We start from the raw sequence: 14,445 nt of genomic DNA, 5'->3' as shown, positions 1-14,445 counted from the left end.
GTATAGATAATTTTCAAAATTCACCCTTGCAAAACCTTGTGTTCCAAATTTTTACCTCCCTTCCCTTCACTCCCTCTCCTAGATGGCAAGTAATCCAATATATGTTAAAAATGTGTAATTCTTCTATACATATTTCCATAATTACTATATTATCTTATTTGATCATCAGCAAACCTTGAAAGGTTCTATTATTACCCCTATTTTGTGAATGAGAAAACTAAAGCAGACAGAAGTTAAATGATTTCTCTAGCTAGCGAGAATCTGAGGCTAGATTTGAACTCAGAACTTCCTGACTCCAGGTTCTACTCCCTATACTGTCTAACTCTTTTCTTAGCATTCCATCAACCCAAAAGGCCTTTCCCATTTATCTCTCTTTGCAAACCCAAGTAATCCCTCTTTTTCCAAGAACTTTCCATAGATTGGTAGTATTAGGGAGACATTCCTCCCTATTTGATCCTTGTCCAAAAAGGCCTTAACTGCCCAGTTTCTCCATCAGAATAAATAATAGGAATAATGGGGTGAGGGAGAGAAGAAAAACAACACAGGAGACAAAAAGTCCTCTTCTTCTCTCTCCCCTCCCCTGGATGAAGCTAGGCATGTGACTGGGTATATTAGTGCATGGGAGAAGGCATGCACATATACATAGAATGTGTGAAAAAGAAGGTACCATCCAGGAATCATGACCATGACTCTGCCATATTTGCCATTAGTCTTACCCTGTTTTAAGTGTTTTATCCTATCTGGGCTATCAAAAGGATGTAGAAAAACCTGGAGGAAGTCCACAGAAGGAAGAGTAAGAAAATCAAAGGATGGAAACTGGTCCCTTATGGGGGAAAGCTTATTGGTATAACAAGAATAGCTCACATCTCTCATCTGCCCCTTAAAGTTTGCAAAAATACTTTATCACAAACCTAGAAGGTATGTGACATAAGTAGGAAAGAAGGAAAGTGGGAAAGTAGAAAAGTAGGAAAGAAGGATAAATACTTGAGTATTTATCAAGCATCTGCTATGTACCAGGCACTCTGGGAGGTAGATGTTATTATAATCACCATTTTACAATTGGGGAAACTGAGGCAGGAAAAATTAAATGACTCATTCAGAGTCACAAAACCAGTAAATGTCTGAGGGTAGTTTTGGACTTAAGTTTTCCTGATTTCAGACCCAGTACTCTCTTACATTAAAAAAATTTCATTAAATATTTCAGTTATATATTTTTAAATATATTAACGTTCGTTTATTAAAACTTTGAGTTCCAAATTCTCTCCCTTCCTTACACCTCTTCCCTTTTCTTTGAAAATGCAAACTATGTTTTCAATTATACCTGTGAAGTAATGCAAAATATATTTTCACAGGAGCCATGTTCCAAAAGAAATGCTGACCAAAAATAAAAAAATATATTTAAAAATATGTTTTAATCTGTACTCAGAGTTCATCAGCTCTTTCTCTGGAAGTGGACAACATTCCTCATGAGTCATGGAATTGTCTTGATAAAGTAGCTAAGTCTTTCACAATTAATCGTCCTTGCAAGATGGCTATTAGTGTATGGTATTCTAGTTCTGCTCACTTCGCTTTGCATTAGTTCATAAAAGTTTTTCCAAATGTTCTGAAACCATCCTGTTAATCACTTCTTATAGCAGAATATCTTACAACTTGTTCAGCCCATTTCCCAGATGATGGGTGTCCCCTCAGTTTTCTAACTCTTTGCCACCACAAAAAAGAGCTGCTATAAATATTTTTGTACAAATACATTCTTTTTCCCATTATATATTACCTAACCACATAGGTGGTATTATGTCAGTTTTATAGATGAAAAGCTGAGGCAGATGGTCATAAAAACCACATCTTCAAGGGTCCATTCCTGCTCATCTGTTAGGTGAAAGGGAGATAAAGGACTAAGGTCAAGGGCTAGTTAGTATTAGAGCGAGGAGAAAGGGACCATTATTATCACCCCATTTTACAGGTTATTGTTTTACTGAAAGAGACACACTTAATAAATTAATGTTAGAGGCTGATCATGAACTCAGGACTTTGTAGCTCCAGGCCCAGGACTCTATCCATTGCAAGACCTAATTGCCTAATTCAGTGACTTAAATTGGAGAGGTAAAAGTAAGGGTAGGAGTGAGCTCTTTCCAAGTCCTGTGGGAACACCTCAGGTTTGGAACCATTGATATGAAGGATGTGATTAGGGAGCAACAAGAATAGAATAAAAAGATTGCTGAAGAGTTTGAGGGGGAAGGGTAACCTTGCTAAGATCATGCAGTATAAATTTCTAATGAATGATTATCAGTATGGTTTTGCCACTTTTAGTTACATTCAGCTCAGACAGTACTATTTTATCTGCAGTTGTTACTTTAGTTTTTTCCAACGACCTTCCCATCTATCATATTTGAAGCTAGGAGGTAACCCTGGGCAGATATCCCCATTTTACAGATGAGGAAAATCTCATGTAGGCAAAATGTCTGACTGAAATAATGCAGTGAATTAATGAAAGAGCCAGGGCCAAAAATGCATTGTACCATATTATTTCTCAATCCATTCCTACGTGACCCCACTAAGGTCTGGTATTTGGGGGGGGGAGGGAAATCCATATACTTATGGACCTTGTATTTGATTTATATTAAATGCACTCAGATTTGACGGAGTTGATGGCCTCATCCCAGGACTATGACAACCTGCTATGGGCATGGAAGGGTTGGAGGGATAAGGCAGGACGGGCTATTCTTCCCCACTTCTCGGAGTATGTGGAACTTAGCAACAAGGCTGCCCAGCTCAATGGTGAGTATTTCCCCGTTCTCCTAGTCCTGTGTGTCACCCCAGTCTGCAGACTGCCCTGGAAACCCACAGACCTTGCTGGTTTTCCTCTGAGGCTCTGATTTTGAGGGGAGGAACAGAGAGTTGGGGACAAGTTCCAGGACTAAGATGCATTGGGAAGTGGATGCTCCATGATCAGGGAAAGGAATAAGAGATGCTTCTCCTTCTCACCTGTACCCAGGCTATGCTGATTCTGGAGCTTCCTGGAGAGCCCAGTATGAAAAACCTTCCCTGGAGCAGGATCTGGAGAAAATCTACCTGGAACTGCAGCCCCTCTACCAGAACCTCCATGCCTACGTCCGCCGTGCTCTGTTCCGTCATTATGGACCCAACCACATCAACCTTCAGGGGCCCATTCCTGCTCATCTATTAGGTGAGAGGGAGATGAAGGACTAAGTCACGGGCTGGTGGGGGGGGGGGGGGGGGGCGAAAGCTTCCTGGGGAATGTGAACTTGGGAGGTATGGGGCTGAAGAACAAGCAGAATGGAACCAGAGAGAGATGCAGAGCCTCTGAGGAGGGTACCAGGAAGCATTAAAATAGATGGGGGGGGGGGGGGAGGGAGGGGGGGGGGGGGGGGGGGGGAATGTAGGGGTGTAGGTGGCAGGAAGGAAATATGGACTTTTTTTTGGACTAGCAAGCATTTTCACAATTAGGAAAATTGGAAGGCTCAAGACTATGGGTTATATTGTCAATGCATCATCAGTGGCCTGACTCATTCTCTCCCCTTTTGAGTACAAATTATATTAATTACATATAAATTATATTATGTACAAATTATCTTAATGATATACAAATATTTTAATTATAAGTATAAATAATAGGTACAAAATAATCATGCAAATCATATTATACATAAAATATATTAATTATAAGTACAAAATAATTATATACAAATTAGATTAGTTATATACAAAATATATTATGAATACAAATGAGTACAAAATAATTATATTAATTTATATATTATGTACAAATTATCTTAATTATCTACAAATAATTAATTATAAGTATAAATAATAGGTACAAAATAATTATATACAAATCATATATAAAAATGTTCTTAATTATATATAAAATATATTAATTATAAGTACAAATAATAAGTACAAAATAATCATATACAAAATATGTTAATTATAAATAGAAATAAGTACAACATAATTATATACAAATTATATTAATTTATATTATATTATGTAAAATTATCTTAATTATATACAAATATATTAATTATAAGTATAAATAATAGGTACAAAGTAATTATACACAAATTAGATTAATTACATATAAAATATATTAATTATAAATACAAATAAGTACAAAATAATTATATACAAATTATATTAATTTATACAAAATATGTTAATTGTAAGTACAAAGTAGAGAAGGGGGAAAGACAAGACACAATAAAAATAGCTCATGGTACTTACATGGGCCTGTGAGATTAGCCAGCATTATCAGAGAAAACTGGGTCTCAGAGAGTTAAAGATACTTGTTCATGTCACAGGAAGGAAACAAATCTATCTTCTAGCTTCAAAGCCAAAAGTCTTTCCCACTCTTGTGGCATAGATAGTGGATAGAGCACTGGGCTTGGAATCAGGAAGACTCATCTTCATGAGTTTAAAGCTGGTCTAAGATACTTATTAATTGGGTGACCCTGGCCAAGTCATGTAAGCCTGTTTGCCTCAATTTTCTCATATGTAAAATGCTACAAAAGGAAATGGCAAACCACTCCACTATCTTTGCCAAGAAAATCCCAAATAAGGTCATGAAGAGTCAGACATGACTAAAACAAATGAATAACATACTGACATATTAAGTATAAGAAAAAAATCAGCTTTGCAGACAGTTCCCATGTGATTGAGTCCTTGATCAATGTAAATAATTCTTTCAGATCTATAAGGCTCTTTTGATCTAAAACATGGACCCTTTGGGCAGTCTAATGAAGCCTATAAACCCCACCTAAAAATGTTTTTAAAAGCATAAAATTATATATTTGTGTATATATTTATGTGTCCATATGTGTGTGTATGTATATATATATATTATTTTTAAAGCTTTTGATTTTCAAAACATATGCACAGATAATTTTTTAACACTGACCCTTGCATAGCCTTGTTTCAGATTTCCCTCCTTCCCTCAACCTCTTCCTTTAGATGGCAAGCAATCCAATAATACATGTATAATATTACAAAGGAAATCAATTATATTGCAATAGTTGTCAATTCTTTGAAAAAAGGTTTATGGATTTCATGTTAAGACTTCAAAACTAGAATTTTTTTATATAGATTAAGATGTGTTAAGATATATATATGTCCTTGTAAGACTTGTATGACTACTAGCATTATTTAAATGGGACAGTGACAGAATCATAGCTAATAACTCTGAATTTGACTAATACATTTAACCGTGTAGAGCCTCAATTTATTCATTTCTAAAATGGGGATGATAATTCTCACCAGTTTGGTAAATCCTAAAGCACAATAGATAAGGCAAGGAGAGGTAACTCCCATAAAACCTGTGTTCTTCCTTGTTTAATCTGACTTTTTTTTTTTCCTGTTAGCCATCTCCTCTCTCTTGCTCAATGCTTTTCAGAATCTTTTGTTCTAATTTGAATTCCAGAACCATCTCCATCTCTCCTGAAGAAGTCCCACCCCTATGAGCTCATAGTCACAGTTAATTACTTGTTAGTTGTGGGCATGAGATACAAGTCACATGAACATAGGTCATTTCAGAGAGTAAAACATAAGTAAATGCTGTAGTCAGGATGGTCAGAAGGTTCAGAGATCTTGGATGTTATGCCTAGGACTGAAGAGAAAGCAAGACCCCACTTAGTATTATTAGTATTAATAATCATTATCAATATTTAATCATTCTTAATATTTTGTTAACATATTCTTTTGTAGTGACTTAAGGTTTATAAAGTACCTTCCTCATGAAAATATGAGGGATAGGATAAGGTAAATATTCCTATGAAATAAGAACACAGTTAATGAGTGTTAGAGACAGAGTACAAACCCCCAAATAGAGACTTTATCTCTAACAGTTTTCTTTCTTTTTATTAAAGCTTTTTATTTTATTTTCAAAACACATGCATGGATAATTTTTCAACATTAATCCTTGCAAAACCTTGTGTTCCAATTCCCCCCCCTCCTCCCCACGCCCTCCTCTAAATATAAAGTAATCCAATATATGTTAAACATGATAATATATATATATATTCTAACAGTTTTCTTTCTTTCTTCCCCTCCCCCAAATTTGAGTTTTTTATTGGTTCTACTTTTTTTTTTTTTTTGCTATTTATAGGATTTCTAAAATTCATGTCTAATTCTCCTTTCTCTTTCTTTTTAGAATTTGAGTTTTTTAACTGGTTTTATTCTGTTATTTATAAGGTTCTACAATTATCAATACCATTTGCTTTTACTTCATCTTCATTCCTGAATGTATCCCCACAGCCTTCTTTTATCGAGTCATCCCCATAACAGAGATAAAAAGGACAAAATAACCCAACATATCAACTATGTCTGACAATACTCAATATTCCACATCTATACTCCTATAACTTTGCAAAGAACAAAGGGAATGCTCCCAGTAGTTTTTATGAACTTATTCCAGGATGGTTTTCTCTTCTCAAGTGGTGAAAGGTGTTTGTATTTAACCTCTTTCTTTCCTTTTCCTCTGAACCTTCCTCCAGGCAATATGTGGGCTCAGACCTGGTCCAATATCTATAAATTGATGGTACCGTTCCCTTCTGCCAGCCAGGTGGATGCTACTCCAGCTATGAAGGAACAGGTCAGTGAACTGCTCTCTGCTTTTTCATCTCCCAATTTTATGCTTATGATGTTCCTCCACTCTTGATTCCATGATCCTCAGGGAGTAGGAGAAGGGGAGGAATCCAGTTGGGATCCAGAAGGGTCCTTCCCTATACTTCACTCTTTCCACCACCCTAAACCCAAAATTTTGTCCCTTGGCCACTCTTCTATATAGGCGGTGATCTTGGACTGTCCTTCTCTGGGACTCAGTTTATTTAGGAGGGAGTTGGATTTTGATATCCAGTGAAATACCCTCCAGCTCTCCAGCTTTAATTCTATAATTCTTTGGTCTCTTACCTTCAGGGCTGGACTGTGCGGAGGATGTTTGAAGAGGCAGATAAATTCTTCCAGTCCCTTGGCCTGCTGCCCTTGCCCCCTGAGTTCTGGAATAAATCAATGCTGGAGAAACCAAATGATAGCCGAGAAGTGGTGTGCCATGCTTCTGCCTGGGATTTCTACAATGGCAAAGACTTCAGGTGGGGCAAAAAAGAGTGGTATCCTTTCAGATCCCTTTGGAGAAGGGGAAAAGAGCGTAGAGAAAGTAGTGATTTTCCCACCCTCCTCCCCATAAAGAATAAGGAGAAAACCCCTCATTTCTTCTTACCAATCCCCTTTCCCAGTCAAGTCCCAAGAATAGCTTTTTTTAAATTAATTAATTTTTATGTTTCTTTTATTTTTTTGAGGTTTTTAATGTAAAGTTTTTTTTTTTTATTTTCAAAACACATGCATAGATAGTTTTCAACAAGAAGTAGCTTTTTAAAGAAGAAAGTACCTTAAAACTATGTTAGGGATAAAGGGAGAATTTTGGAAACTAGGTAATTACAGTGTTTAGAGCACTAAGCCTAGAATCAAGAAAACTTGAGTTCAGATGCAGCCTTATGCTTCTACATGGTCCTGGACAAGTCACTTAATTTGTCATATAATCTGCCTCCATGTCCTTTACTATAAAATGGGTATTATAATGATACCTATTTGCTAGGTTTATGATGAGAATCAAATGAGATATTTATGAAGCACTTGTCATATAGTAGGTGCTTAATAAATCCTTTTTTCCTTCCTGTTATAACCAGTATTCAAACCTGAGTAATCCACAGCTTGCTTGTTTGTTTTTAATTTTACTTTTTTGATGCCTGTGACTTAATATTTTGCAAAAGGATAGAATGAGACTCTTTGTGCAACCTTAAGGAATCAGGAGAAAAGACAGATAGAAATTTACCTTCCTTGAGCTTGTCACATTAAAACAAAATTCAAGGAAAAATTAAACTTGGTCCCCAGAGGAAGACAACCTTATGACTTGGGTAGCTTAAAGCAGATGTGTCAAGCATCAGCCTACAAGTTGGGCCTTAACAAAATTAAAAAGTATTGAGAAATATTTAACAAAATAAATGAAAATGTAATAGAACATAGATAATATTAATATGTACTATTTTAATACTTTTCTAAGTCAAGATGCATATGGTTAAGGGATCCTTATGCACAGTGTAGTTAACCCATTTCTATATGAGTTTAATATTATCACATAGAAACAGATAATTCACCACAGTTCCTCAGAAGTCTCTTAAAATACCTAGCCTGAGCACTGTGAAGGGAAACAAAGGATGTAATGCTATTCATCCTTTTAGGGAATTCAGTCATGTTAGAGAGACATAGCTCATACAAATAACAAAATTATTAAACAATTGAAGAATGAGATGACATATTATTGAGTTTCATCTAATACCAAAGTGTTTATAGAGAGAATAAATGTAATGAGAGCAGTTAGGGGACTAGATAACTTCTTTAAATGGTTCCAATCCTAGAATTCTCATTCTCTTATCCTTTCATTTTCTTTCCATGTTTTCTAATAATGTCTTGTTTCTGATAAAGCAGCAGAGAAGAGAAAATCCTTTCCTTGTACAGTCCAATCAGTTGACTTTGTTGAGATTTTTCATCCTCCTTTCTCCCCATCCTTATTCTTTTCCTTTTACTCACAGGATTAAACAGTGCACAACAGTGAATATGGAGGATCTCATCGTCATCCACCATGAGATGGGCCATGTGCAGTATTTCATGCAATACAAAGACCAACCTATAGCCTTCCGAGAGGGTGCTAACCCAGGTTTCCATGAGGCTATCGGAGATGTGCTGGCACTCTCTGTCTCCACCCCCAAGCACTTACACAGTATTGGTCTGCTGGATAATGAGGGCGAGGGCTATGGTAAGTTAGTCACAGGTAGAATGAAAAGCAGAAGGTTGGGAGATATGTGGGAGCCAAGGGTAGAAGCAAATATCAGGTAACTATAGGGAGCAGGATTGGGACAAGGATTGAGCAAGTTCAGAAGCTGCCTGTGCAGCAAGGGGTAAAGGGAGATAGATACTTTTTAATGTCCTCTTTGGAAATGTACATTTTTTAATACTAAAAATATCCCACTCTTCACAAATGTAGGAATTGAAAGTATATAAGTCAAGCCAAATGAATTACAGCAGAAACGCAAAGCCTTCAGGAAACAGTGACATAATTTCTAAACCTTGCCCATAGGGCACACATTTCTGGTTTCAATTCTGCCGGGAGGAAGGTCATTGAGAATAAATTGGAGAAACCAGAAACAGAACAAGGGATGGATTCCTGAACTGATTATTTGTATCCTCTTTACTAGAGAGTGAGATCAACTATCTGATGAGTGTCGCACTGGACAAGATTGCCTTCATTCCTTTTGGGTACCTTATTGACCAATGGCGCTGGCGGGTGTTCGATGGGAGCATCAACAAGAAAGATTACAACCAGGAGTGGTGGAGCCTCAGGTCAGCATGGGCAAGGCTCTGTTGGACTTAAGGATTTAGGGGGTGTATGAGAGAAAGTCAAGGTTGAGGAGAACCCTGGGATCAGATTCCCCTGGAGTTTGGGACCTGGGAAACCCTGTCAGGCTCATGAAGGACCCAGAGCAATTCCAGATGTTAGGTGCACAGAAGTACCTCTATGCCAGTCAGCTTCCACCATACACATAAGCACATACACACTCTCTCCTAAAGTCACATACTTTATTTACCAAAGCCCTGCTTATTTCCTAAAACTCTTATTTCTTTTTCACAGACTAAAATACCATACACACTCTCTCAAAGTCACATATTTTATTTACCAAAGACACCAGGATAACAACCAATCCTACCCTGCTTATTTCCTAAAACTCTTATTTCCTTTTCACAGGCTAAAGTACCAGGGTCTCTGTCCACCAGTGCCTAGGACACAAGAAGACTTTGACCCAGGCGCCAAGTTTCACATACCTGCAAATGTGCCCTATCTCAGGTAAAGAAAGGATCAGGGCCACTTGGGAAAAGAAGGGAGAAAATTAAGAGGAGTTAATGAGGATAAGATAATGTAAATGACTGTGTGTAAAAAGAGATAAGTAATCAATGAAAAAAATCAACAAGTATGTGTTAAATTTATACAAAGCTCAGTAGCTTTGTGATAGTGCTAAAATATAAAAATGAGACTGACAGTTTCTGCACTCAAGGAACTTATATTCCACTAGGAAAATACAACATATTGAAGAACAAGCACCAAAAAAAAAAACCAAGTTTGGTCTATACTAGGGGTTTTTAACCTTTTGGGGAGATCACAAATCCTCTTGGCAGTCTTAGAACTACAAATGAAGTCTGTGGACCTCTTTAGCAGAATGTTTAAATTACACAAACTAAAATAGTTAGGATTACAAAGGAAGCCAGATATGGTGAAACAGTTATCAAAACATAAAAATCCAAGTGTGTAGGGTCCTCCATTCCACTCCTTTAGGATATCTGGTCTAAGACATCACTGTGGAGCCAGGAAGCAACAGATAGCAGTGGTGATGGTAATATTGATTGGATTATTATTTTTTTCCCTGGTCTCTGGTCTCGTGCTGAGGCTTCCAGTGCTATGAGGCTATAACCAGCACAGTAATCCATGGGGGTGCTTTAATCAGGCTGGATTCTGACTTTAAGTCCCTGATGACTAGAGTTTGTGCTGACCTGAAACTACTCTGGTTAGAGCACTGGCAGGTTTTAAGTCCAGTTTCTAGAGCTGGCTATTTTCCTTGACATAGTTCCTTTCCCCACTTCTGCCAACTGCCAGCCCTTCATTGACATCCCTAGCTGACATCCCTGATGGAACCCCTCTTCCCACTTCTCTGGCTTCTGGCTGTCTTTTCTTTTTGTGCAGTTCTGGACTGGATGAAGGGGCTTGCTTCTGTTTTGTTTTTGTTTTCAGTTTTCTTTATCATTGAATTTTATGGAGTCTTCTTTAGATATATTCTGACTGAATTCTGGTTTTCTATTAAATGTGTAAAGGGGATTTTTTTTCCACCCCCACCCTAGTACAGTAGATATAATAACAGAATTCATGGATGCTTATGTGTTAACAAGGTTCTAACTGCTGGAAAAACCCTTTTATGAGGTGTGAACAGATCCCTTGAGTAGAATAAAAGGAACAACCTCATTGCCTGAGAAAACAAATTAGTCATGTCTCCTTGGGGATTTAAAATAACTAAGAGCTGAAGAGTTAATAGAAATGAAGATTTCTTCTTCTCTTAATGGAGAAAATTTCTGAAAGAAATTGGGAGAGGGAAGGATTTCTCTCTTTTCCCCTTCCTTCATTAGACATGGTATCTAGCTACAGAGGAAGAGACACCTGATCCTACAATTCTAGAGTTCTTTTGCTTTGAGAGAATTCCAAGGTACACTAGGAAGCAGACAGATATTCCAATCAGACATGGATTCAGAAAAGGTTACTTAAGGGAGGAAACAGCTTGAAAGATTGGCAGCAAAAAGAGCCAGCTATGGAATAAGCAATCCTTTGAAAATTCAGCTTCAAGTGATAGGAGCATTTTGATGATTCTATGAAGAAAGGTCTTACAAGCTTTGCAGTACTAGGAGTTGAGTTGTCATTGTCACACATATATCCTATGTTGCCTCACAATGGTAATTCATTATACTTTAAATTTGATCCCACTCTTGCCATGATTGATGTATGTGTATATAGGAGAGATGCCCTGGAGTAGATTTTTTCTTGTGACATTTTAGCAAATACCTTTGCTTAGAGCTAAGTATGTCTACTGGCTGACTGTTAATGAGAAGTATCAATGGAGGTTTGTGAACTTTAAAGTTTAGGAGCCTTTATTATAGTCTTTATATTTTTATATTCCTTATATTATCTATTCACATGTTTTTTTGTATTTTTTCTTTTGTATATTTTATAATAGCTTTTTATTTTTCAAAATACATGCAATGCAAAGGTAGTTTTTAACATCCAGCCTTGCAAAAACCTTGTGTTCCAAATTTTTCTCCCTCCTTTCCCCCCTCCTTTCCCCTAGACAGCAAGTAATCCAATATAGGTTAAACATTTATATTCTATTTTCAAGAACTCTTTTAGAGTTATGTATTAATCTAATTCTATTATTTGTTTTGTTGTTACTCCGTTAATTTTTCTTCTGAATATTTGCATTCCACTTCTGCCCCTCTCTTTTTCAGAGAACCTACTGTATGTCATATCTGTTTTGTGTTCTAAATTCTCCGGGCTCTGATTACACTTGATATAATTTCTTTAAGAGGTCTGATTTCCATTGTCATTTCTTGGATATTTTTATTTAATTCTTTGTATGTTCTTCTGAAACATTCTGGAAGTTGTTAAAATTGCCTCATGGTGATTTCAAGGAAGCTATTTGATATGATACCATCAACTTCTTGAAAGAAGTGAATTTGTCCTTTATTGTGAAGTGCTTGTCCACGAAGGTGACTTTTCTTCAAATATTTGTTGATTTAACCTCTGCATTTATATTTTTTCTGTCTTTTGGGGTTTTGTTTTTGGCAAGGCAACTGAAGTTAAGTGACTTGTTCAGGGTCACACAGTGTTAAGTGTCTGAAGTTGGATTTGAACTCAGGTCCTCCTGACTCCATTGTGCCATCTAGCTGCTCCTTGTCTGTCTTTCTACATCACTGCTGATTATTCTATGGTGTTTCTGCTGTAAATGGACTTTTTACCACAAGTCTTTTTCCTTCTATAGGCCCAGTATTGCTGTAACCCTTTCCTAGTCCCTGTTCTCTCAGACTCTTGATTTTTGAATGATATTTGTGTCTCTTAGGGGGTGACAGTAACCACTTGGGATGCTGCTACAAGGAGATTCTTGAGGGGCTATTTTACTCTACTTGAGTCTATTCTTTTAACATTCCTAGTTCTACTTTTTTTCAGTAGTCACTTCCTCTCTGAGATTTTGTTTAGTGTCTATGATGGCCCTGAGAGGCTAGTCAAGAGAGAGTTATTTCAGATATTGAGGAATGACATATATACAACTTGAATTTGTTTTGTTTTTTAAACGTTTTTAAAGAATATAAAGAAGTGAGTGTGCTGGTTCCAAAAGCCATTGCACTTGTCTATCACCCGCTAAATCTCTGTTGTCTTCAGTGAACTTTAAAAAAATAACTTTATTGACTTTTTTCTTTCTTTCTTTCATATTGCTATAATTACCTTTTCCCTTACCCTCAATTCTTTCCTCTCAAAAACAAAATATAAAAAAACCCTAAAATAAGTTTGCATAGTCATGAAAAATAGAATTACAAGTTATTCACATCTGAATATGTATATCTCTAATCTCTTAACTCTCTGTTCGGAAAATATGCTTCCTCCTCTTCTGTAATTATGATTGTTGATTGTATTGATCAGAGTTCTTAAATTTTTTCAATGTATTTTTATACTACAGTAATTTTTTACATAGTCATTCTAGAAATTCTTCTGCTTCTGCTCATTTACCTTAACATCAGTTCATATAAATCTCACAAGATTTCTGTGACTTTGTACCTTTCATCAATTATTAATACACAATATTTCCCTACATTTATACAATTTATTCAGCTATTTCCTGATTAATAAGCATCTCTTTAATTCTCAGTTCTTTGCTACAATAAAAAAATAATACTAGGAATGTTTGCATACTTTTGGATCCTTTCTCTCTCTTTTTGATCTCTTTTGTATATATGTCTAGCAATTATATTTTTGATGAAAGGGTATGCAGACTTTAGTAACTTTTGACATTGTTCCATATTGTTTTCCAAAATGATTTTTATTAATTTGTAGTTTATATATTAATGTGATCTTTTATATCTAGATCATAGCCACTTGGAGCTTAATCCTTTATGTGGTATGAGATTTTGATCTAAATCTAATTTTTGCCTGAATGCTTTTCCCAGTAGTTTTGTGGAACAAACTGTTCCACAGTTTGTTCTTACCACAATAGTCTTTGGATGTGGTGAACACTGTATTACTATATTCATTTGATTCTAAATTTTGTGTTCCTAATCCATCCCAATAAAAAAATTTGCTGGGGGAGGGGGTGTTTAGCCAGAGCCAAATAGTTTTTAGTGATTATTGTTTTGTAATATAATTTGAGAAAAGGTATTGCTAAGCTTGCTTCTTTCCAAATATTTTTTATCATTTCCCTTGAGACTCTTGATCTTTTATTACTCCAGATGCATTCTAACTTTTTTCTAGCTCTATGAAGTAATCCTTTGGTAGTTTGATTCATATAACACTGAATAAGTAAATTAATTTAACTAACAATTTAATTTATATATCAATAAAAGTAATATCAAAATTACCAAGTTTATTATGTTAACATGGTTCATCCATGACGAATTAATATCTCCCCAAGAATGTTTTTTAGTTGTATTCATGTAATTCCTGTATGGTCTTAGTAGATAGATTGCAAATATCTCATTTAAATCTATAGTTACTTTGACGGATTTTCTCTTTATATTTACTCTAGTTCAGTTTTGTTGGCAATATACAAACAAGTTGATGACCAAGGTGGATATATT

The 14,445-nt window shown here is 36.0% G+C and overlaps 1 protein-coding gene across 2 annotated transcripts in view; it reads left to right on the top strand.

Moving 5' to 3' along the window:
* Nucleotides 1-14,445, top strand: part of LOC100932537 (angiotensin-converting enzyme) — a 41,495-nt gene that overhangs the window by 15,164 nt on the left and 11,886 nt on the right. For both annotated transcript variants that reach the window (XM_023502502.2, XM_012548472.3), the window contains exons 16-22: nucleotides 2,632-2,775; nucleotides 2,993-3,184; nucleotides 6,507-6,604; nucleotides 6,928-7,100; nucleotides 8,598-8,821; nucleotides 9,261-9,405; nucleotides 9,809-9,907. In XM_023502502.2, coding sequence (XP_023358270.1) covers nucleotides 2,632-2,775; nucleotides 2,993-3,184; nucleotides 6,507-6,604; nucleotides 6,928-7,100; nucleotides 8,598-8,821; nucleotides 9,261-9,405; nucleotides 9,809-9,907 — 1,075 coding nt within the window. The remainder of the gene's footprint in view (nucleotides 1-2,631; nucleotides 2,776-2,992; nucleotides 3,185-6,506; nucleotides 6,605-6,927; nucleotides 7,101-8,597; nucleotides 8,822-9,260; nucleotides 9,406-9,808; nucleotides 9,908-14,445) is intronic.

The sequence above is a fragment of the Sarcophilus harrisii genome, chromosome 4 (genome assembly GCF_902635505.1).
Source record: "Sarcophilus harrisii chromosome 4, mSarHar1.11, whole genome shotgun sequence".
Classification (NCBI taxonomy): domain Eukaryota; kingdom Metazoa; phylum Chordata; class Mammalia; order Dasyuromorphia; family Dasyuridae; genus Sarcophilus; species Sarcophilus harrisii.
Note: the sequence above shows the minus strand (reverse complement) of the source record. Positions and strands in the feature narration are given on the sequence as shown.